General features: G+C 48.7%; 1 protein-coding gene across 3 annotated transcripts in view; it reads left to right on the top strand.

Moving 5' to 3' along the window:
- The window catches only part of ANO2 (anoctamin 2), a 333,147-nt gene that overhangs the window by 297,154 nt on the left and 14,415 nt on the right, over positions 1-21,578 (top strand). For all 3 annotated transcript variants that reach the window (XM_027093346.1, XM_027093345.1, XM_027093344.1), the window contains 2 exons: positions 20,868-21,020; positions 21,393-21,445. In XM_027093346.1, coding sequence (XP_026949147.1) covers positions 20,868-21,020; positions 21,393-21,445 — 206 coding nt within the window. The remainder of the gene's footprint in view (positions 1-20,867; positions 21,021-21,392; positions 21,446-21,578) is intronic.

Raw genomic sequence — 21,578 nt, 5'->3', positions numbered from 1 at the left:
AAAAAAAAAAAAAAAAAAAAATATATATATATATATATATATATATAATGAATTAATGTCTGTGAAGTGCGTAGAAGAGTGTGTAGCACAAACAAAAGCTGTGTCAAGTGTTGCTGTTTCTCCTAATGGTCTTGAGGCCCCGGGAAGGCAGGGTATAGGAAAACATGCTGTACTTCGTCAGCCGCTGTCACTAAACAGTCACGCACTGTGCCATGTTCAGACTCGGGCACTTACCAAGTCATGAGAAGACAGGAAAAACAAGAAGTAGAAGACTTGGTGATTTTGGGAAGAAGTTCACCCCAAGATTGTAGAGAGTAAAATTCATTCCATACATTAAACAAACAAGCAAACTACTTACAGGTTAAGAGGGAACAAAACAACCATAAAACAAAAAGTTTGAAAACAGAAGGAAGCATGTCTCCCAGAACTTTCCTTATTCAAGCCCAACATTTGGTAGCATTTTGGTGCCATATCTTAGGCCCCTTTTGTTATTTTTAAATAACACATATTTTATTTTATTTTATTTTTTAAATTAAAATGTTCCTATTTATTTATTTATTTTAACATCTTTATTGGAGTATAATTGCTTTACAAGGGTGTGCTAATCTCTGCTTTATAACAAAGTGAATCAGCTATACATATACATATATCCCCATATCTTGTCCCTCTTGCGTCTCCCTCCCACCCTCCCTATCCCACCCCTCTAGGTGGTCACAAAGCACCGAGCTGATCTCCCCGTGCTATGCGGCTGCTTCCCACTAGCTATCGGTTTTACATTTGGTAGCGTATATATGTCCATGCCACTCTCTCACTTCGTCCCAGCTTACCCTTCCTCCCCCTCTCCATGTCCTCAAGTCCATTCTCTAGTAGGTCTGCATCTTTATTCCCGTCCTGCCCCTAGGTTCTTCATGACCTTTTTTTTTTTTTTTAAGATTCCATATATATGTGTTAGCATACGGTATTTGTTTTTCTCTTTCTGACTTACTTCACTCTGTATGACAGTCTCTAGGTCCATCCACCTCACTACAAATAACTCAATTTCATTTCTTTTTATGGCTGAGTAATATTCCATTATATATATATGTGCCACATCTTCTTTATCCATTCATCTGTCGATGGACGCTTAGGTTGCTTCCATGTCCTATTGTAAGTAGAGCTGCAATGAACATTGTGGTACATGACTCTTTTTGAATTATGGTTTTCTCAGGGTATATGCCCAGTAGTGGGATTGCTGGGACATATGGTAGTTCTATTTTTATTTTTTTAAGGAACCTCCATACTGTTCTCCACAGTGGCTGTATCAATTTACATACCCACCAACAGTGCAGGAGGGTTCCCTTTTCTCCACACCCTCTCCAGCGTGTATTGTTTGTAGATTTTTTGATGATGGCCATTCTGACCGGTGTGAGATGATATCTCATTGTAGTTTTGATTTGCATTTCTGTAATGATTAGTGATGTTGAACATTCTTTCATGTGTTTGTTGGCAGTCTGTATATCTTCTTTGGAGAAATGTCTATTTAGGTCTTCTGCTCATTTTTCGATTGGGTTGTTTGTTTTTCTGGTATTGAGCTGCATGAGTTGCATGTAAATTTTCGAGATTAATCCTTTGTCAGTTGCTTCATTTGCAAATATTTTCTCCCATCCTGAGGGGCGTCTTTTCTTCTTGTTTATGGTTCCGTTTGCTATGCAAAAGCTTTTAAGTTTCATTAGGTCCCGTTTGTTTATTTTTGTTTTTATTTCCATTTCTCTAGGAGGTGGGTCAAAAAAGGATCTCGCTGTGATTTATGTCATAGAGTCTTCTGCCTATGTTTTCCTCTAAGAGTAACACATATGTTAAACATTTAAATATTTTAAATATTTATGAGTTAAAAAATAAAGTTGGGATCATATGCACACATTTCTCTTTTTTCAGTTAGCCTTATATGAATAAATATTTCCAAATTGTCATATAATATTTAAAACAAACAGCTGCATAATAAATCAACCCTCTAATAAATGGATCATAGTTTATTTACCTGTCTTCCAAGGAAGTGAATTGGAGGCTCAGTTTCCAATTTTTCCCCTATATTCACAAATCCAGTATATATTATTTTCATGCATGTAATCTCTTCCACATTTGTAATTACTTCCTCAAGATATACTCCCCCAGATGTGATGGCTAGATCTAAAGGATGGCCATTGTACGGTTCTTGACTTGTTTTACCAAATTGCTTTCTGAAAGGACTAGACCAATTCCCTTCGCCATAGACCACGTACGAAATACTCTTCCAATGGGTACCAATTATTTATTACCCTGAAGTCAAGTGGTAATGAAAGAATGGTCAGTGTGCATTCAGCTGGAGATTCCCAGCCCCCATGCCCACCTCATTCTACCTGTTGACGTGAATATTCCAGACTCATCCTTTAAGAGTTAGCTTTTCACAGTGCTTCCTCTGTGAAGTCTTCCTAACCCCATTCCTGCTGAGAGGAATCATTAACTGTTTGCTTTTCTGTCCCAGTGTTGCATTTGGTGCACACACTGATGGTGTATCTTACAGAATTATGGTAATAGCCGTTCTTTTGCAGACCCATCTAAAGAGCAGTGAGTGAGGCCCATGACTTTTCATGTCCCCCAGAACCCAGCACATTCCCTGGCACGTGACAGGCACTCAACATGTCTGATAAACAAAGACGAGTGAGGGAATGAATGCCTTTATTTATTAATGAGGGCAGGTTTCTTAACAGAGGTAAGTTTTTAATAATTTTAAGTGGAAAATGAAGGATCGTTTTCAAAGCAGGGCTTGGTTGATGGTGGGTCAAGGATGTTCTAAAGAGGTTTCCAGGGCTTCCCTGGTGGCGCAGTGGTTGAGAGTCCGCCTGCTGATGCAGGGGACATGGGTTCGTGCCCCGGTCTGGGAAGATCCCACGTGCCGTGGAGCGGCTGGGTCCGTGAGCCATGGCCGCTGAGCCTGCGCATCCGGAGCCTGTGTTCCACAACGGGAGAGGCCACAACAGTGAGAGGCCCACGTATCACAAAAAAAAAAAAAAAAAAAAAGAGGTTTCCAGCTCCAGGTAGGAGATTGGTCTTGATCCACAAGGTCCCTTCTGATTCTGAGGGTCCACTTATTAATAATCTGAGTAAGGGAGAGCATTCCAAGGCAGAGGACTGGCAAGTCCAAAGAGTCTCATGGCCGTGAGTAGCTGTTGACAAAGCAAATGATGGTTTTGGGGTAGGGAGGGAACAGAGAAAGACCAGGGATTATTGGAGAACTCTAAGGAAGACCTGACAAGTTTGCATTTTGCATCAGGCCGTAGGGAGCAGGTGTAAAATCTTGGTCGGTGCTGTGACGATGTATGAGCTCTGTTTCTCTTGAGGAAAATGGGCAGCTAGTGCAGGAGGGGAACGGAGAGGGAATGAGGAAGCACAGGTGGACACATTCATTTGTTCATATTCATTCTTTCATTCATGAATCATTTATAAGGCACCCAGAGGGAAGAACAAGTTTAGAGACCGGGACAGTCTCTCCAACAATTCAGGTTGATATTGATTCAGCCTTGTCTGCGGGGATGAAGCCTGGACCGCACGTGGGCTTTCCATGCTGGCTTCCACAGAAACTCACAGAGCCCTTTAGGCCATTTTGCTAAGTTACCAATCATTTTAGAGACATGACTATTTTATTTTGTATTTTCTGTAAGCGCAAGGACAGTGTTCCTTTTTTTCAAAAACATTTATTTATGTATTTATTTAGGCTGCTCCGGGTCTTAGTTGCAGAATGTGGGATCTTCAGTTGTGGCGTGCAAACTCTTAGTTGCAGCACGCACGCAGGATCTAGTTCCCTGACCAGGGATCGAACCCGGGCCCCCTGCATTAGCAGCATGGAGTCTTACCCACTGGACTGCCAGGGAGGTCCCAGGACAATGTTTCTGAGTTAGATGTCTTTCATCCCTAATATCTCTGGATTATCCTCTTCACCCTTTCAGGGAGTATTTGATCCCATGTACGATCAAAGACTAGGCCGCAGAATAAACTTTACCAAACAATGACTTCATCTAGCAGTGTAGGCTAAGTGTGGTTAAGGGTGGGCTGGCTCTGGGGTCAACTGCCGGGCTTCCTGTCCTACAATGGCTTGAGGCTTCAGGTCAGCCAGGCCAGATTACCTCACCTGAAAAGTGGCATCTTTTGATGAAAATAGCACCTACCTTGTAGGATGCTTCTGAAAACCAGGAGATGAATCTGGAGTAGTTAAAGCACTTGGTCTGGATACTCTCTCAGTGACAGTCAGCTGCTGCTGTTAGTGTCAGGTGTCTGGTTTCTTTCTCTTTAATCTAGGAATTGACTAAAAACAGTCTGAAGCCCCTGCATGTAGTGAGCCCTGGAGGTTCCTCCCATCCCATCCGGCAGTAGGATCAGACAGTAATGTTTAAAGACTGAGGGTACGAGGTTCCAAGACAGTTCTAAGAATCACACTCAGAAGCCTGAGATATAAACATTCCAAGATACTTGTCCCTCCAGAGAACACAAAGGTCTTACGGCTCTGCTTGTCAAGTCTGGCGTCTCAGATGGGCTCTTTTTGTCATCTGTTTATCTCAAACCCACAAATGTTTGTTCCTCTAGTCATCCAAAAAATAATCACTATTGTCTTCCTGACTCCGGAATTCAATTATCCCTCTTAGAGCCTCCTCTGGTTTCTTAAATGCAGCCCAAGCTTTGAGGCCCTCAGGCCATTCATGTGGGTGAGGAGATGAATTTCTTCTTGTCATTGACATTGTCATCATAGGGGGCCTCATTTTTCTCAGTCAAGAGCTTACAGTCCTGTCAAACCCTGGATAGAAAAGGAGGTGCACTGGTGGTTGCCCATTTCCTTATTTATTAGGAGTAAAGGTCAGATTGTTATTTTGAAGGGGCAAGAGCTGTCAGTCTCCCCTGCTCTCTGGATATGCCCACCAAGACATGTAAGAATGACCTCGCTGATGGAAGCGCGTGGGCAGGTTCCCCCCGGAGACCAGGGCATCTACACCCTTGCAGCTGCACCCAAGTTGTCTCACCAAGTTGCAAATTTGAACTTCAGCATTCGGGAGACGCATCCGTGAACTGGCGTAGACCCTGACTTCTCTTCCGTGACTCCTTTCTGACTTTGCATCACATCTAGCTGGGGAGAGGCCTGCTCCGGAAGATCCAGACTCTATGTTATCCACGGCTCCTTACCTCACTGGCTTTGCCTTGTCGACTGAAAAAAACATTGCGCCACCTAAGAGTTGAGAATTACGTTTTATTCAGCAGGCACGCGGAGGACTTTCAAGCCTGGGAGACTTTTGCAAAAAACAAGAAAACAAACAAAAAAACAGGTAGTTGGAGCATCAAAAGATTACTGTTAATTAAGGAAAAAGCAGACATCTCAAGTTAATGAATTGAGCACTTTGCTCAGTACTGTACAGGAAGAGGCAGGAGTCTGGGCTCACTGAAATCATTCCTTTGATATGCACCTCAGCTATCTGGGGCCAGTATCCTGGTTTCCTTCCCCATCCTGAATCCCCTCAGGGTTCACAGTATGGGGACTGCAGTGGCTGATGGCTTGATGGCCCCAGCATCCTTTGTTTACTGATATGACAGGGTGGCTTTCTTGGTCTACAGTCTCTAGGAAGAATTTTGGATTTCCATGTAAGTCCTCCCCCTTCCTCCTTTGAATGACTGCAAATGCATCCTAACTGCTTCTTTCTCCACTCCCTCTTTGCCTTTTCCTTCCCAGCTTTTAAAATAGCTTTTCTATAAGGCAATCCAGAACGTATTATCTTTTCTACTTAGAATCCTTCAACTTCGGTTACTGACGTCCTTTCAGATGAAGTTCAGACCCGCTAGGCGCAGCATCTGAGGACACCCACGTGTGTGCATCTGGTGGGTCTAAACCGGCCTGTGTTGGCCTGTTTGCTGCTGCAAGTTCTTGGTGAGCTGTTCAGGCTCAAACACATCTCCTAGAATCGTTGTTCAGTTCTCCCATCCTCAGTTCTTCTCTTCTCCTGTACCGGCTTTGGCACAGGAGGAAATGGCAGTGCTCTGGGGCAGACACTGAGTCTCACTCCTGTCTGGCTGCAACCCTCAGCCCTGCTCCTGGAACATAGTAAGGGCTCAGTAAACTATTTCTTGAAGGAATCTTCCTCCCACTCCCTTTCCTTCCGTGGCAGAGAAACTGAGGCCTCCTTGCTCTTTATCCCGTGGTATCTGGGCCGGCCTCCCATTTCGTGGTGGTCATATTTATTATTATTATTATTATTTTGGCCACGCTGCACGGCATGTGGGATCTTAGTTCCTGACCAGAGTTGAACCCGCGCCCCCTGCGGTGGAAGTGCAGAGTATTAACTACTGGACCACCAGAGAAGTCCTTTTTATTATTTTTTATATGCAGCGATTTTCATCTCCCAAGACCAAAGCGAGACACGTTTATCATCAGAGTTTCCCTCCAAGAAAAGTCACTTCTGGTTTTCATTTGCTCCTTGGCCTTCAGGGATCCAGTCACTGATCCCTGTGGACGTGGGCAGAGGGCAGGGTTCTCCCCCAGACTTGGACTGAAACTCAACCTAGTTTCATGTCCTGGCTCCTGCAGCGCCCCTCCCCTCCACGCCGGGGGCAATACTGTGTCAGGCCCCGAGCAGGCACTCGGGGCACAGAGGCAACAAAGGGGGGCCGGGCCCTGCAGGACCTCGGGGTCTAGAGGCAGAGAGTGATGGGCCAGCGGTTACAGGAAAGGGCCTCCTTGTCACAGAACAAATGAGCCCCCTCTGCTTGCTTCGGCGAGGCTGGGGGTCTCTGGCTCCCTTGTGCCTTAGCAGAGGTGTGTGACCGAGGACTGTCCGCTCTCCTCTGCCCCCAGCCCATGACTGCTCACTCACTGAGCTTCCTGGGGTTCTCCAGAAAGTGCCGACGGAGGCAGGACAGACTCTGCACTGGAGCAAGACTCTTGTCTCCCAGCTGCCACCTCAGGCTTGTTTTCTTGAATTTGTTTATTTGTTTTGGGCTGTGTTGGGTCTTCATCTCTGCGCGAGGGCTTTCTCCAGTTGCGGCGAGCGGGGGCCACTCTTCATCGCGGTGCACGGGCCTCTCACTACCGCGACCTCTCTCGTTGCGGAGCACAGGCTCCAGACGTGCAGGCTCAGCAATTGTGGCTGATGGGCCCAGTCGCTCCGCGGCATGTGGGATCCTCCCAGACCAGGGCACGAACCCGCGTCCCCTGCAGTGGCAGGCAGACTCCCAACCACTGCGCCACCAGGGAAGCCCCCTCAGGCTTGTTCTGAGACTTCAGATGAGGCCAGGAAGAGACTGCATCTCAGGGAAAACACTTCTCAGCCCGTCGGCTGAGAGACTTGGTTCCGTGACTCTTTTCCGGGTTCTCCACCACATTTATGGTCTCACCACCCTCCAGGCCCCTGGCTCAGAAGCCAAGACATCACTGTTCCTTCGCTGCTGTCTGCACACCTCCCCTCCGGCAGGGCTGGTCTTCCTCTGGAGTGTTTCTGGAAGTCGCTCCTCCCTGCCTTCGCTGCTGTCTGCACACCTCCCCTCCGGCAGGGCTGGTCTTCCTCTGGGGTGTTTCTGGAAGTCGCTCCTTCCTGTTCCTTCGATGCTGTCTGCACACCTTCCCTCCGGCAGGGCTGGTCTTCCTCGGGTGTTTCTGGAAGTCGCTCCTTCCTGTTCCTTCAGCCTCTTCGCCTCCTGCCCTGGTGCTTTCCCTGCCACGCCCTCACAGCCGCCAGCAGCCGCCTGCAGCCTTCTGATTCTTCTGCTCCGGTGGTGTTGGTCTTACCATCCACTGTTCAGAAGCCTCTAGCGTCCCCACATCCTGAGCAAGGCCCTGGTGAGGCAGCTTTTCAGTTATTCGCCCTGAGATTCTTCTACGCGTCCTGAGTGCCGCCACAGTGAGCCCCCCAACTGCTCCTCACCCACAGCCCACACGTCCCCGTTTCCGCCTGGCCGTGTCTGTGCCCCTTGCCCTGGCACTCCCTGTGTCTTCTCACCCCCGTGGACAAAACCGGTTCTGTGGCAGCTCCTCCTCAAAGGGTCCCTTCCCTCCCCTCCCCTCGCCCCTCGCTCCTTCCACAGTATTTTAGCGCCCCTCCCTCACAGGGTTTCAGACAAGCCGCCTCCCAAGACAGCCATGCCCCACTGGAAGCTAATTTCAGGGCCTTGCATGGGCCCGGAAAACACTGGAGAAGTCCGCAAAGGGGTGACTGAATAAACGAGGGTATCCTTTATCTAGCTTTGCCGTATCCGGGCTGAAACCACCTTAAATTCTAGTAGTGCTGGTGTCAACTCTCATATATTAACAGGCTGATAATCCCGTGAGTGGATTGTGGAGAGTGGCAGTTATCCTTCTTTCTCTTTCTTGCCGACGCCTCCTTCCACGCCCCCTGTGCCCCTCCCCTTCGCGGCTGCCTTCTCCCCTCCCCCACCCCAGGCCTACTGTGAGCTCCTTCCCAGGGCTAAGCCAGGGAAACAGGAGGAGTAACGTGAGCCCGTCCACGTCCATGCTGCTCACAGGTAGCGCGCTGCGAAAGAGCTTGGTGGGAGAGAAGACAGAAGCCCAGACGTCAGAACCTTGCTGGAGGCAATAGTTTCTGCATCCCCCTGGATACCTAAGGCTTGGCAACGGCAATCACACCATGACTTCCCATTTCTCTGCACCCCTGTCTTCAGAGCCCCTTGGATCTTCAGATGATCCCTGTAGGGTAAAGGGAGCAGTATCTCTCCTTCCCGCCTTCCCAGGGCTTCAGGGGTCTTGGATGTGAATCTGGCTCTGCCTGTATCCAGCAGGGTGACTTTGGACACGTCGCAACATCTTTCTGGACCTCGTTTCCTCCTCAGTATCATAGGGAGTTAGACCAGATGATGAGTTTTTCCTTGCCGAGGTGCAACCCCCTGGCTTGTGGTCTTAACCAGTTGTGTAATGTGTCACCAGTAATGTGCTGCTACTAGTGCTAATATATTTCAAAAAGCATAAGGTAAAACAGGGTCAGTGTCACCCTCACCTTCCCACACTTCTAGGTTAGTTTTGAGTGCGAGAGCAGGGAGGTGTCTGCAGGGACAAGACCTCACTACCCCAGCAGAAGCAAGTGGTGCGCAGAATCGTCATTCATCGAGTGTCTTGATAAGAATTAAGACTTTCAAGCCAGGTCACCCCCAGGGTCCCTAACCTGGGCCAGATCGCCTCCAGGGTCCCTTTCCTGGACTTAGGTAACCCCCAGGGTCCCTTCCCTGGGCCAGATTACCCCCAGGGCCCCTTCCAGTGCTGACATCCTAGTTCATGCATACCAGCTCGACAGTGCATCTCAAAACCAAGAGGCCCAGGGTGTGACACAAGTTGCTTCAGGTCACCCCGAAGACCCATTAGTGGAACTGAGACTAGAGTCTCTTGCAGACCATTCCACGGGAGAATCCCATCAGGACCAACAGGAACTTGGACTTCAGTGGAGGCATGGGGCAGAGGGAGCCTTCCTCTTTCTGTCCCAATGGGATAGACCTCCCCAGGCCCGGAAGGGCCCTTGTCTTGGGCTTTAACAGAAATGAGAGCAGTGAAACCGAAGCTGCCCACTCTCTCTGGTGTGCCTGACACGGTGATCCCTGGCCCTGCTCTCAGCTGTCGGCTTCCTTCCCCGTGACCCCCCAGGACCACCCATGCTGACAGGAAGTGCACTGAGCCCACTGGGGCCTGTCGGTTGTAACGGTGAGGCAGGTCATCAGAAGAGGGAGGGGGCGGGGAGAGATGTATTATATTTACGTTCTTCTAAATTGAGCTGGAACTGGGACGCAGCAGGCCTGGGGGGAGGGGCCACGAGGCGAAGGGGAGGCTGGGAGTCGGCCTGAGGTGGGGGCGGTGGTGGTGGGGAGCCCCGAAGGGGCAGGATGGGTGGTGGGGCTGGGCTGGCCGCAGACAAAGAGAAACCCAAGAGGGAGAGGGAGGGATTAGGCTGCAAAAACCTGGGAGGGGAGCGGTCAGCTTTCGAGGGAATCTCCAATGTCAAACCCTTTTCCTGAAGAGCTTACTAAGGACTTCAAGGGTAATCCCCCTTCCCTGGCTCCGAGCGGAGGGAAGAATGCTGGCCCAGGAGCAGCCATGACATTAATCATCACTGTCGCCCACCTCAGAGCGGGCTTCAAGCTCCTTCGCCACAGACCCCTCACAGCCCAGTTGCGGAGTTTTCCTCAAGGCCTGACGAGAGGAATTTCTTTAGTTGCTTTAAGAGCTGCGAGCTAAGACCTCCGGACACTCACAGCCTTTGACTTCTACAGAGTGGAATTTGGCATAAAAACGTAGGCCGGAATTTAATCCTCTAAGAGGAGTTTGGTGACTAGTCCCAAAAGACTCTCTTGGTAAAGTTTTATCACCATTTTATCAAATAAATAAGTGATGCAATTGAGGGCCAACAACTTAGCTTCCTGTTATTCACTAAATTGTGATGGGAGCTTCTTGTTGTGTCTTATTCACAACACCTGACCACAGGGCCTGGCATACAGTAGGTGCTCAATAAAAGCTTGAAGATGAAGGAAGAAGAATAAAGAATGAAAGAGGTGATCCTATAGTGAGGACCTTGAAGACAAAGTGATAATTAGATACTACAGATATCACCATTTTCAAAGCTCTCCAGACACCCTGATGTATTGATATAGCTGGGACAGTCTGTCTCCTCCCCCTCCCCCCAGGGGCCAAGGTTCCTTATTTTGAGGTGCTTTTAATTAAGGGATGCTATCCCGCTAAGGGCAGGTCTCGTTCAGCAATACAAATGGATGGACTTGTAAAATCATCTGGGTAGGTCAGGCAAAATACCCCTTGTAATAGTCAACTCCTAGTATGATAATGCTTTGTAACAAATATCCCAAAGTCTCAGTGACTTGCAAATGAGCGAGAGAATAAAGAACAACAGAAAGAGCTGGCTACAGGCATCACTGAGTAGCCTACCATAGAAATGGTCAAGTAAACGTGGTCACTTATTAAATAAAGAGTAGAAGAGACTGAGGCTCCAGAGAGAGTGATGACAGGTGACACCCAAGATTCCTTCCGGCTCTCATATTCTTTAGTCGTGGACAGTAGGGACCACACTGGGTAATTTCCAAGTTTCCAAAAGAGACTGATGTAGAAAACCAGTCCCAAGGCTGCCTTAGCTGTAAGTGATGAAACTTTCCAGAATGTCTGTACAGCATCAGTGCTGAAGCCTCTGTATTCTGTCACACGACTCCAAATGTGTGCGTTACAAAGGCAATGGCTCAAAGAACCAGGAAATTCCTTTCCCTGAGCCATCCTGTTTATACAAACTGAGTCATCCCACTGGATAATCAGGCACCTGCCGTCTTCTCCAAATGCCATTTAAACGCAATTCAGGCAGCATCTAGGGTCTCGTTATGGTATTTCTGGGGAGGAGGGTGAGTTGCAGGTCAAGTCTCTCCTTTTCTTTTGACGCACACATTGCTTGTCATTGTCTGTGCTAGGAGCCCCTTTCCCCATGAAGACTTAAGAGAAAAGGCAAGAGTGTACTTAGATACCATGGCTGGAAGGCTCCTGACGTAGAGGAGATGCCCAGTCAGTGCTCGAGGAAGGCCTGAGTGAGTGAGTGAGTGAATGAATTGAGGCAGTATTTAAGTTAAAATACTGAGAACTCTCGCTTTTTCCCATTTCTCTTGTTGCTCTGTCAACCAGGAAGCTCAGAGTGAACTTTGTTGCTCAACCACAGCCCAGTTGTGGGTCCTTAGAGTTTGCATATTTGTGTCTCCCTCGTTTCTCTGTTCTTTATTTCCTTTTTTCTAAAACACCATAAACTTACTTATGTGTTCCTTTCATTGACTTTGCCCCAGCCCTTTGGGAAGAGGTAAGGGCAAACAAAGGTCCTCAGGGATTTGTTGCTCGGGAACTTCTCTTCAGGCTTGACTATTTTCATTGCTTTTCCACCTCACTGACTGCCTTACCCCAGCCCAGATGGGTAGATGGGAGGATGGATGGATGGATGGATGAGAGGAAGGACGCGTGGGTAACTGGCCCTCACATCCCATTTTGCAGGTGGAAAAAGTAAACAGGAGTGAGTAAGCCAGGCCATTCATTTGTTCACTCAGTAAACATTGGCTGGAAATTCACCAGGTGGTTCTCTGAAAATCAGAAACGAATCAGTAGAGCTCGCAAACTCGATTCTCTCTACTTTTAAGAAACTGATGTCAGATTTTTGAGGTGCCACGAATGCAGGGCAGACAGGAGCGATGGCACAGAAAACGTCAGGTTCAGCTGCAGCGCGCCCCTGCAGAAGACACATGTACGTGAATGGAGACACCCTGGGGAGGCAAAACACCTGTGCAGATTGGTGGGCATGCTGGCATCAGTAAAAGCTCATTCTCTGACAAAAAGAGATCAGATCAGAGAAGATCCCATGAAGGAAACCTAAGATGCGTGGTAGTAACTAGGCAGGGGGAAGGGATGCTGTTGCCTTAGGGTTGCATATTTACATTTTGGTGCGGTGAAAGGACCTTGCACTCGGTTGGCATCAGAAACTATGTTTGTTCCGGAGCTTCACTGATTTCTAGGTGTGTGGCCCTGAGAAGATTATTTCACCTCTCTGAAGCTGTTTTCTCACTTGTACAATGGAGATAATAATCCTTGACACTGAAGATTACTTTATGAACCAGAGAGCATGCTGCCTGCACATGGTAGGTGTTTAGGAATTGTTGGTTGAAGCTTCATGACCTCTGAGGGTTTGGAGTTTTGCTCAGAGGAGATAGAAGAGGAGCAATGGGCACATTTTTCCAGAAGACCATAGTCTCCAGGCCTTTTAGCTCCCTGTGGCTGAGAACCATGTTCTTCTGCCTTTTTCTGTGGCCATGAGCGGGGTTCATGTCTGAAGACTCCCACGACCCTAAGCTCTGTTCCCAAGGCAGCGAAGAGGGCTGCTTATGGACTGGTCTCTATCCTACTATCAACCTAAAATCAGCTGTTATAAAAAGACTCTGAGTTCTTGAGTAGTGGGACTCTCAGAAAGTCGTCGTTCCTCCCTCCTTCAGCTGAAGGAGCTAATATTTCACAGTTCACATGGGAGTGAGGAAAGGTGGGGACCCAGTCTCCCTTAATCACAAGGAAATGGAGAAAATGTGGCTTGCTGATCTGTCCTGGTGCTGTGATGACTTGTAGGCAGTAAATTCTTAATACTCAAGCCGTGACTTCAAGGCGAGTCTTTCCTGTTATGACTTGCAGGGTTTCTGAATTGAATCTGATCCATTATATAACCCCCAGGTGACCCTATGCAGATTGAAAGGGGATTCCACTTACTGTCTTTATTTCCTGAGTAGTCTGTGAGTTTGGATGAGTGACTGGCAGGAAAGATGTTAATGACCAAACATCCAGCAAACCTTCAGATGCCTCTTTGAATTATTCTTCAAGTGAAGCCCAGTGGTCGTGAGTCCCTGCAGCCTCCACAGGCCCGCTGGTGAGAGTGAGTTACTCCTGCCCTGGTACTCACTGCAGTCTCTTGATGCTGCCCTTAGAGGTCTAACTGCAATACACAGCCAGGATTTGCTTACATGTCCATCTTCTCCACTGCATCCTGTGAGCCCTTGGAAGGATGACACAGTAATTATTCATCTTTGTTTCCTAGCAACGAGCATGGTGCTCAGTGTCTAGGATGTGCTCAATAGATGCTTGTTGGAGGAATGAGTGAATGAGTGAATGAATGAATAAGTGGTGAATGATGGACATTGAGAACCTTCTTATACTTCTGTAAAGACTGCTACTATTTTCCTAGGCGATAGAGGTCCATGCCAAGCAATCAGCTTACGTGCCTTCTTCTTGTTACCTCTTCCTGTTTACGTGGTCCATCAACACTTGCAATTCTCTTTACACCAGACACTCACTGCTGTGCACAGTGTCTTCCCTTGCCCTTAGGAGAAGGGCATCACTGGGCACAGCCTGGAAATACAGGCTGATGAAATGGACAGCGATGACCTCCCCGTGGTGTTTTTAGCTACGTGTTTATATTAATGGGCTGTTTCTAGCTGAATCTTTTCAGTAACTGCCTCCCGAGTGAAGAGACAAACTCACGCCAACATGTTTCTGAGTCCCTCCCTTGCGTTGCTTATTAGCGGTTCATGACAGGGAGGGTTCTTAAGCCCCCAGCTTTTAATCCCCTTAAGCCAGGGGTCCCCAACCCCCGGGCCACGGACCGGCATCAGTCCGTGGCCTGTTAGGAACCGGGCCACACAGCTGGACGTGGGCGGAGGGCAAGTGAGCGAAGCTTCATCTGTATTTGCAGCTGCTCCCCATCGCTTGCATTACCGCCTGAGCTCCACCTCCTGTCAGATCAGCGGCAGCATTAGATTCTCATAGGAGCGCGGACCCTACTGTGAACTGCGCATGCGAGGGATCTAGGCTGTGTGCTCCTTATGAGAATCTAAAGCCTGATGATCTGAGGGGGAGCTGAGGCAGTGATGCTAGGGCTGGGGAGTGGCTGCAAATGCAGATTATCATTAGCTGAGAGGTTTGACCGCACAGAGACCATAATAAATCAATTGCTTGCAGACTCCTATCAAAACCCTGTCAGTGAGTGGCAAGTGAAAACAAGCTCAGGGCTCCCACTGATTCTGCATTATGGTGAGTTGTATAATTATTTCCTTATATATTACAATGTAATAATAATAGAAATAAAGTGCACAATAAAGGTAACGCACTTGAATCATCCCAAAACCACCCCCCACCCCTGTCCGTGGAAGAAGTGTCTCCCAAGAAGCCAGTCCCTGGTGCCGAAAATGTTGGGCACTGCTGCCTTAAGCAGACTATATTATAAAATTTCTAAATTTACTAAATTATAGAAAGTTTAAAAAAAAAAAGCTATAGTTATTTTCATTAGAATTAGACTTTCCTAACTGATTGGTTTTACAACCAACTTTCTTCGAACCCTTCTGTGGGCGTGACAGCGCTGAGAAGTGCTGTGTGGACTTGTTAGAACCTCACGGCCCCCTCTCCCTCCCCATCACTAAGCACAGTGATTTCCATTCACAAATTATTATTATTTTTTTTTTTTGCGGTACGCGGGCCTGTCACCGTTGCGGCCTCTCCCGTTGCAGAGCACAGGCTCCGGACGCGCAGGCTCAGCGGCCATGGCTCACGGGCCCAGCCGCTCCGCGGCACATGGGATCTTCGCGGACCGGGACACGAACCCGTGTCCCCTGCATCGGCAGGCGGACTCTCAACCACTGCGCCACCAGGGAAGCCCCATTCACACATTTTAGCTGTCTGCCTCTTCTCGTGTTTGTTTTGTGTTTACAGCTGGTGACAATAAGTTTGTGTTTATGAAACCAGATAACCTCTAAACATCTGCTATGGGACAGGTGCCACACAAAATTGTGGGACCTCGGAAAAGAGTCAGAAATGTCCGTGGTTTCAAGGGGGTTGCTGTCCAGGGAGCAGGTCAAATAAACTAGTAGAGGGACACATGCAAGGCATTATGGGAGTGAGGAGGGGAGGTGCCCGTGGCTCCCAGTTCTGCCTGGGGTAGGGGTGAGCAGTGGGGTAGGGGAGAGCCTTCATAGAGAAGGTTAAGTTTGAGTGAAACCTGAAACATAAATGGTAAATCCATCCAGCAGGCAAGAAGAGAAGGAAATTGACATTGGCATGGTGTGGACAAAGGCTCAGGAGTATGGGAAACTTGATGAATTTGGGGAAGTCCAAATGGTTTTGAAATGGTTGGAAAGCAGGCCGACTTGATCTCCAAACACCCCAGCTCAGTGTCAGCCCTGAGCACAGGGGCTGGGGAGGGAGCACATGGCGTCTGGGAAAATAAGTTAGGGTCAGATCACAAAGGGCCTTGAGTGCCACACCAGGGATCTGGCCGTTATCGTGTGTGACGGGAAGGTAGATATATTTACCGAAGAATTTAAATAACTGAATAACAAATTGTGTTCCCTCAAGAGCTTTTCCACCAATCCTGGCCAGTCCACTCTATCCCACCTGATATATTATTTTCTTTAAGCAGATTGTCCTGGAATGTCCTTTCTGGATGCCATCTTGTTGAGTGTAATCCACTCCTCTTTGTTATTTTAACCTAAGCCCAGGTAATCAAGGCCAGGATCTTAATTGCCTCTGGCATCAGGCAGCACGGGGCTGATAGTTGCATATTTTAAAAGGAGCCTGGCTGGCTGGGGATTGAGAAGAGAAAACCCAGTGGGGTTTGTGCCTATGAGGGTTTCCAGTCTGCATGCTTTCAGCTCGGCATTTCTGGGGCACTTTACAGCAGGCTTTGTAAAGATTTAGCTGAAAATCAACTTATGAATTCCTCCCTCACTGGCTTGGCCAGGTTTAACCTGTTATGGGTCGAGCCAAGCTGGCTTGTATCATGCAGCATGGTGAGGATTTCCGGCCTTGTTCTTAGCCTCTTGGAGGCTGGCTGTTTTTAGAAGCCAGGCTTGGTGTTGGTAAGGCTGATATCATTGTGTCCTCTGAAGTGACCTCGGAAGGACGCCCATCTGATACAGCATTTAGACCTTTGACCAAAAAAAGCACGTCTTGGAGTTGACATTTGTACACCAGAGGTTTATGGTTTTATGTTTTTTTTTCTCCCCAAGATGAAACAAAGCTTCCTCTTTGTTTCTGCCTCTTTGGGTTGATTCCTGGAAATAGGCAGTGTACCCAGACCAGGCAGGCAACACCTGCAGCAATGGGACATCTTCAGAGGGTGGTTTCTCTTGGCCCAGGATACCCTATAGTAACATCAGAAGAGGCACAGGACTGTGGCCATCACTGGCCTTTGCTGAGTCCACGCTCTTAAGGTTGTCTGGTGCTGAACACACAGACGTGCCTGGAAGAGGAAAGAGAAGAGACATGTTATGGGGCTTCCCCGGTGGCGCAGTGGTTGAGAGTCCGCCTGCCGATGCAGGGGACGCGGGTTCGTGCCCCGGTCTGGGAGGATCCCACATGCCACGGAGCGGCTGGGCCCGTGAGCCATGGCCGCTGAGCCTGTGCATCCGGAGCCTGTGCTCTGCAACGGGAGAGGCCACAGCAGTGAGAGGCACGCGTACCGCAAAACAAACAAACAAACAAAAAAGAGACATGTTATGATGTTGGGATCACTTATGGGCACTGTTAGCGTCGAGTCACCACTGGAAGTTGTGTGCACAGAGAGGGACCCTGTGATGGAGAGGTTGTGAAGGTGAAGAAGCAAACCCTCAGGGCAGCCTCAGAGGAGAGGGTTCATATCTGCCTTTGGAACTCATGTGAAGGGAAGCTGAGGAAGTGGAGAGTCCCGTTTTTCCCTGCGATCCTGGAAGGACATTGGATTTCTGAGTGCCGTTTGCATGAGTGTGGAGAGGGCATGCCGTATCTGGTTGTAGTCACTCGGAGGTAACTTGCCTCTTCCCTGCCCCAGCAGTCCCCTTGCTAAGTCCTCGTGGGGGCTTTGGAGAGTTTAAACAGTTCTGCTGGAGGAAGTCGCTTATAAGAAGAACATTTGCTCTGTAGACCTGAGCTCATTAGAATCAAGAAGACCAACTTGGAACTCCAGCACTAGAGATATGTTCACCCATATACTTAAATACAGACATGCATTTTACAGGTTTCACAAAACTAGTCTAACATCTGTTTTGCTTTCCTTGTTCATTCCATTCCCCTCCACCCCCGATTGCCCTCACCCCACCCCTGACTCAGCAAAGCCTCCTTTAAGAGACGCGATAGACCCTCCGTTTTGAACTGGCTCCCACACTTGTTTGGGAAGAGTTCTTCTCCCCTTCGGCCAGCTAGCTAGCCAGGCGGTCATTCCAAGGACCCGGCCTTGACAAGTCTGTGCCTTCTGATACATCTTGTCACCCACTGGCAGCTGCTGGTCTCGTAGGGCCTGCCGAGAACCCACTGGGCATCCAGGACCGTGGCTGTGATAGGGCTGAGTCAGCAGGAGCCTTCGCCCTCAACCCTGGGCCAAATCAGAAGCGGTGGTGCTGGGTGAAGTTCTGTGCACGCTCTGTGTCTTGAACTTTGTGCTGTGGTTAAGCGTATCCCTCTGTGAACACTTTGTATTTCATTTCATTTCAAATTTATTTTAAGTTTGGATCCTGGTCTTTCATTCTTCACTTGGATATCCTAGAATCTTGACATTTGTCCAAGAGAATAAGAATTACAGCATCACAGCAAATCAGACCTGAAGGGAATTTAAACCGGTCTCTTCAACTTAAAGATGAGGTTGCTGAAGCCCAATGAAACAGAGAGAATTGCCCAGGGACGCAGGGCTAGTGAGAAACATATCCGGGGCTCGAAGTCAGGCCTCCTGACTCTCCTGCGGGGTTTGCACCTTAAACGTGTGTCTAAGGGGTCCCTATGCAGGATACATTGCAGCCATCTGCACTCCAGTAAGAGTAACAGTACACGTAACAGGTAACGTTATTGAGCAGTTATTAAATGGCAGACACCGTTTTGAGCACTTTATGTATGCAAAATCATTTTGTCAACCTATTTGGTGGGTACTGTTATTATCCTCTATAACTGGAGTGACTAAGATGCGGAGAAGTTAAATAACTTGCCTTAATAAGTAGGGAAATCCTATTAGACTGACTTTCCTGAGACTCAGGTCTGACTTTGCATCAGCAAATCTGTACTGAGCCCCTACAGGGAATGGAGCCCTGCCTTTCTAGCGGGAAATGGAGGCATGTGGGTAGATGGTCACAGTGCGGCACAATGGCGGCTGTAACAGAGGGTGGGGAAGGAGTGGAGGGGGTAACAGACTTCACCAAGGAGATGGCATTTGACTGTTCTTGGGGATGCATAGGAGTTTGCTAGCTCCTTCCCTCGTGTGCCATGGAAGGGAAGGAGCTAACGTGTCTGCGGAGATATCCGAACGGTGAGAAGCTCAGAGTCCGGGAAGGCAGAAGCATGGCGGTTGTGGGGAGATTCTGGGAGGCGGGGCTAGAGAGGTAGCTTGGGTACAGATGGTCCAGCCCCTGTGTCCCAAGATAAGGGATCTGGATTCTATCCAGTAAACAGAAGGGAGCCAGCTGAAATGCTTGTGAGTAGGTTAAGTGATGGGATCGGATTACTGGGCGCTTGGGGCTGAACAGACGTAGCAGTGTGGGCAGATCGGTCACGAGGAAACCAGGTAGGAGGTGGTTGCAGTTGTCCAGGTAGAAACGATGGGGGCCTGGACTCCTTACGCCGTCTGATTGGCAGAGGCCGCCTCCACTCCTCTGCCTGCACTGCTTCCAGGGCCTGGATGCAGTCTATAATGCACCCCGCCTGCAGTGACAGGCCCATCCTTCAAGTCTAAGCTTAGGTGTCCTTCCGGAGACTCCCCTTAGTCCCCACGCCAAGCAGGCTTGAGCTCTCTCCTTGCAATCTCTGCTTTGTCTGGTACATCCTCCCTTCTCTCTTGGCACACGTGAAGTCTCCTTGCACATCTTTGTATATTCCTCTCCCTTGAAGGCTCCTTGAAGGCGGGTCCTTGAAGGCAGGTCCTTGTAGGCGGGTCCAGACCTTTGCCTCCTTAAAGACTTTGCACAGTGCCTGACATTCAGGGAGCTCTGCCTCCTTAAAGACTTTGCACAGTGCCTGACATTCAGGGAGCTCTCGGTACACGTGTGATGAATGAATCCACCTTCTAAATAAAAGCAGCGACTGTGGATAGGGGAAGAGGCCAACTTTGGGAGATGGTTTTGAAGTTACATCAGGGCTTGCAAACACATCCAGCCCACTTTATTTACTGCTTTTGTAAATAAAGTTTTATTGGAACCCAACCAAGCCTGCTGGTCTACATTTGTCTACAGCTGCTCTCACTGTGCAATGGTAGAGTTAGGTCATTATGACAGGACCATACAAAAATAGTTACTGTCTGCTCAGCCATGAAAAAGGATGAAATGTCGCCACTGGCAACAACATGGATGGACCTAGATATGATCATACTAAGTGAAGTGAGTCAGACAGAGAAAGACAAATACCATATGATGTGACTTACATGTGGAATCTAAAAAATAATACAAATAAACTTATTTGTAAAACAGAAACAGCCTCACAGACACAGAAATATAGTAACTTATAATGGACACAACATTTAAAAAAACCTATAACGGGGGCTTCCCTGGTGGCGCAGTGGTTGAGAATCTGCCTGCCAATGCAGGGGACACGGGTTCGAGCCCTGGTCTGGGAGGATCCCACATGCCGCGGAGCAACTGGGCCTGTGAGCCACAACTACTGAGCCTGCGCGTCTGAAGCCTGTGCTCTGCAACGGGAGAGGCCGCGACAGTGAGAGGCCCGCGCACCGCGATGAAGAGTGGCCCCTGCTCGCAGCAACTAGAGAAAGCCCTCGCGCAGAAACGAAGACCCAACACAGCAAAAAGAAATAAATTAATTAATAAACTCCTACCCCCAACATCTAAATAAAAACAAACCTATAATGGAACAGAATCTGAAAATTATATGTATGTAAGAAGATACATATGTATACATACATATATATACATATATATATATATATATATGATTCAGTTTGAATCACTTTGCTGTACACCTAAGACTAACACAACATTGTAAACTAACTAAAGTTCAATTTAAAAAAAAATATTTGCTATCCGGACCTTTGCTGAAGAAGTTTGTTAACCTCTGAGTTCAATGACCAGGGTTAGTGACTGGAGATAAAAGGTAGTGGAAAGGAAGGGGTGGAGACTTTTCCTTTTCTGGTATCTTCTCAACTAAATAGAGCTTTGCACCTAAGTGATGGCACTGACTGCCAGGCCTGTGGGTGCTGAGAAAGAAATGCCCCTACCGTGGGGCAGGACGGAAAGGGAGCCTGAGCCCAAGGTGGACAAGAGTCCCCGGTCAGAAAAGACAGGGGCTAGAGCTGCAAGGCAAACATATGTCTAAATCCTTCTGCCTCTTGTGCTCTTCTTTCTCTTAGTCATCCAGTTTGGTTTTGTCACCCTCTTTGTGGCCTCCTTTCCTCTGGCGCCGGTGTTCGCCCTCCTCAACAACGTCATTGAAGTGCGGCTGGATGCGAAGAAGTTCGTTACGGAGCTGAGGCGGCCAGATGCTGTGCGAACCAAAGATATCGGTCTGTCCCCTGCATCCCTCAGAGGCGACGCAGCCCATCCCCATCCCCTCCCTCCGACCCTCCCCCTGTCTCCCTGGCCGCCCCCCTCACACTATGTCGGGCATCCGGAGGGCTGGAGCATTCCTTATCACCCCTTCGAGCCCCTCATCCTTATCTCCTCGGTGCTGGAGGCCACGGTACCCCCACCCCCCGCTAGCCCCCTGCTTTGCAGACAGGGGTGCACCTAAGCCTCTCCAGACAAGCCTATCCCTGGGGGGCCCGGCAGAGCTCCACTGGTAACTTGCCTGCAAGGCGGCACTCTGACTGAAGCCTTGTCATCACTGGGCTGAGGGTGGGAATGAGGCAGACGCCCTTTTTTTCCCTGTCTTACAGGGATTTGGTTTGACATCCTCTCGGGCATCGGCAAGTTCTCTGTTATCATCAACGTAAGTGCTTGCATTCATGACACCCTCGCTCTGTGGGAGGGGCTTTCCAGGGGAGCTGAGTCCTCAGGGCAGGAAACCTGTCCTGTTACCTCCCAGCTTCTTCCATTTGGAGCTCTGTTTAAGACAGCGCCCG

Source organism: Aethalodelphis obliquidens, unplaced genomic scaffold (assembly GCF_003676395.1).
Source record: "Aethalodelphis obliquidens isolate GAN/ISIS:26980383/991018 unplaced genomic scaffold, ASM367639v1 scaffold83, whole genome shotgun sequence".
NCBI classification, from domain to species: domain Eukaryota; kingdom Metazoa; phylum Chordata; class Mammalia; order Artiodactyla; family Delphinidae; genus Aethalodelphis; species Aethalodelphis obliquidens.
This window is presented reverse-complemented; position numbering and strand designations above follow the sequence as displayed.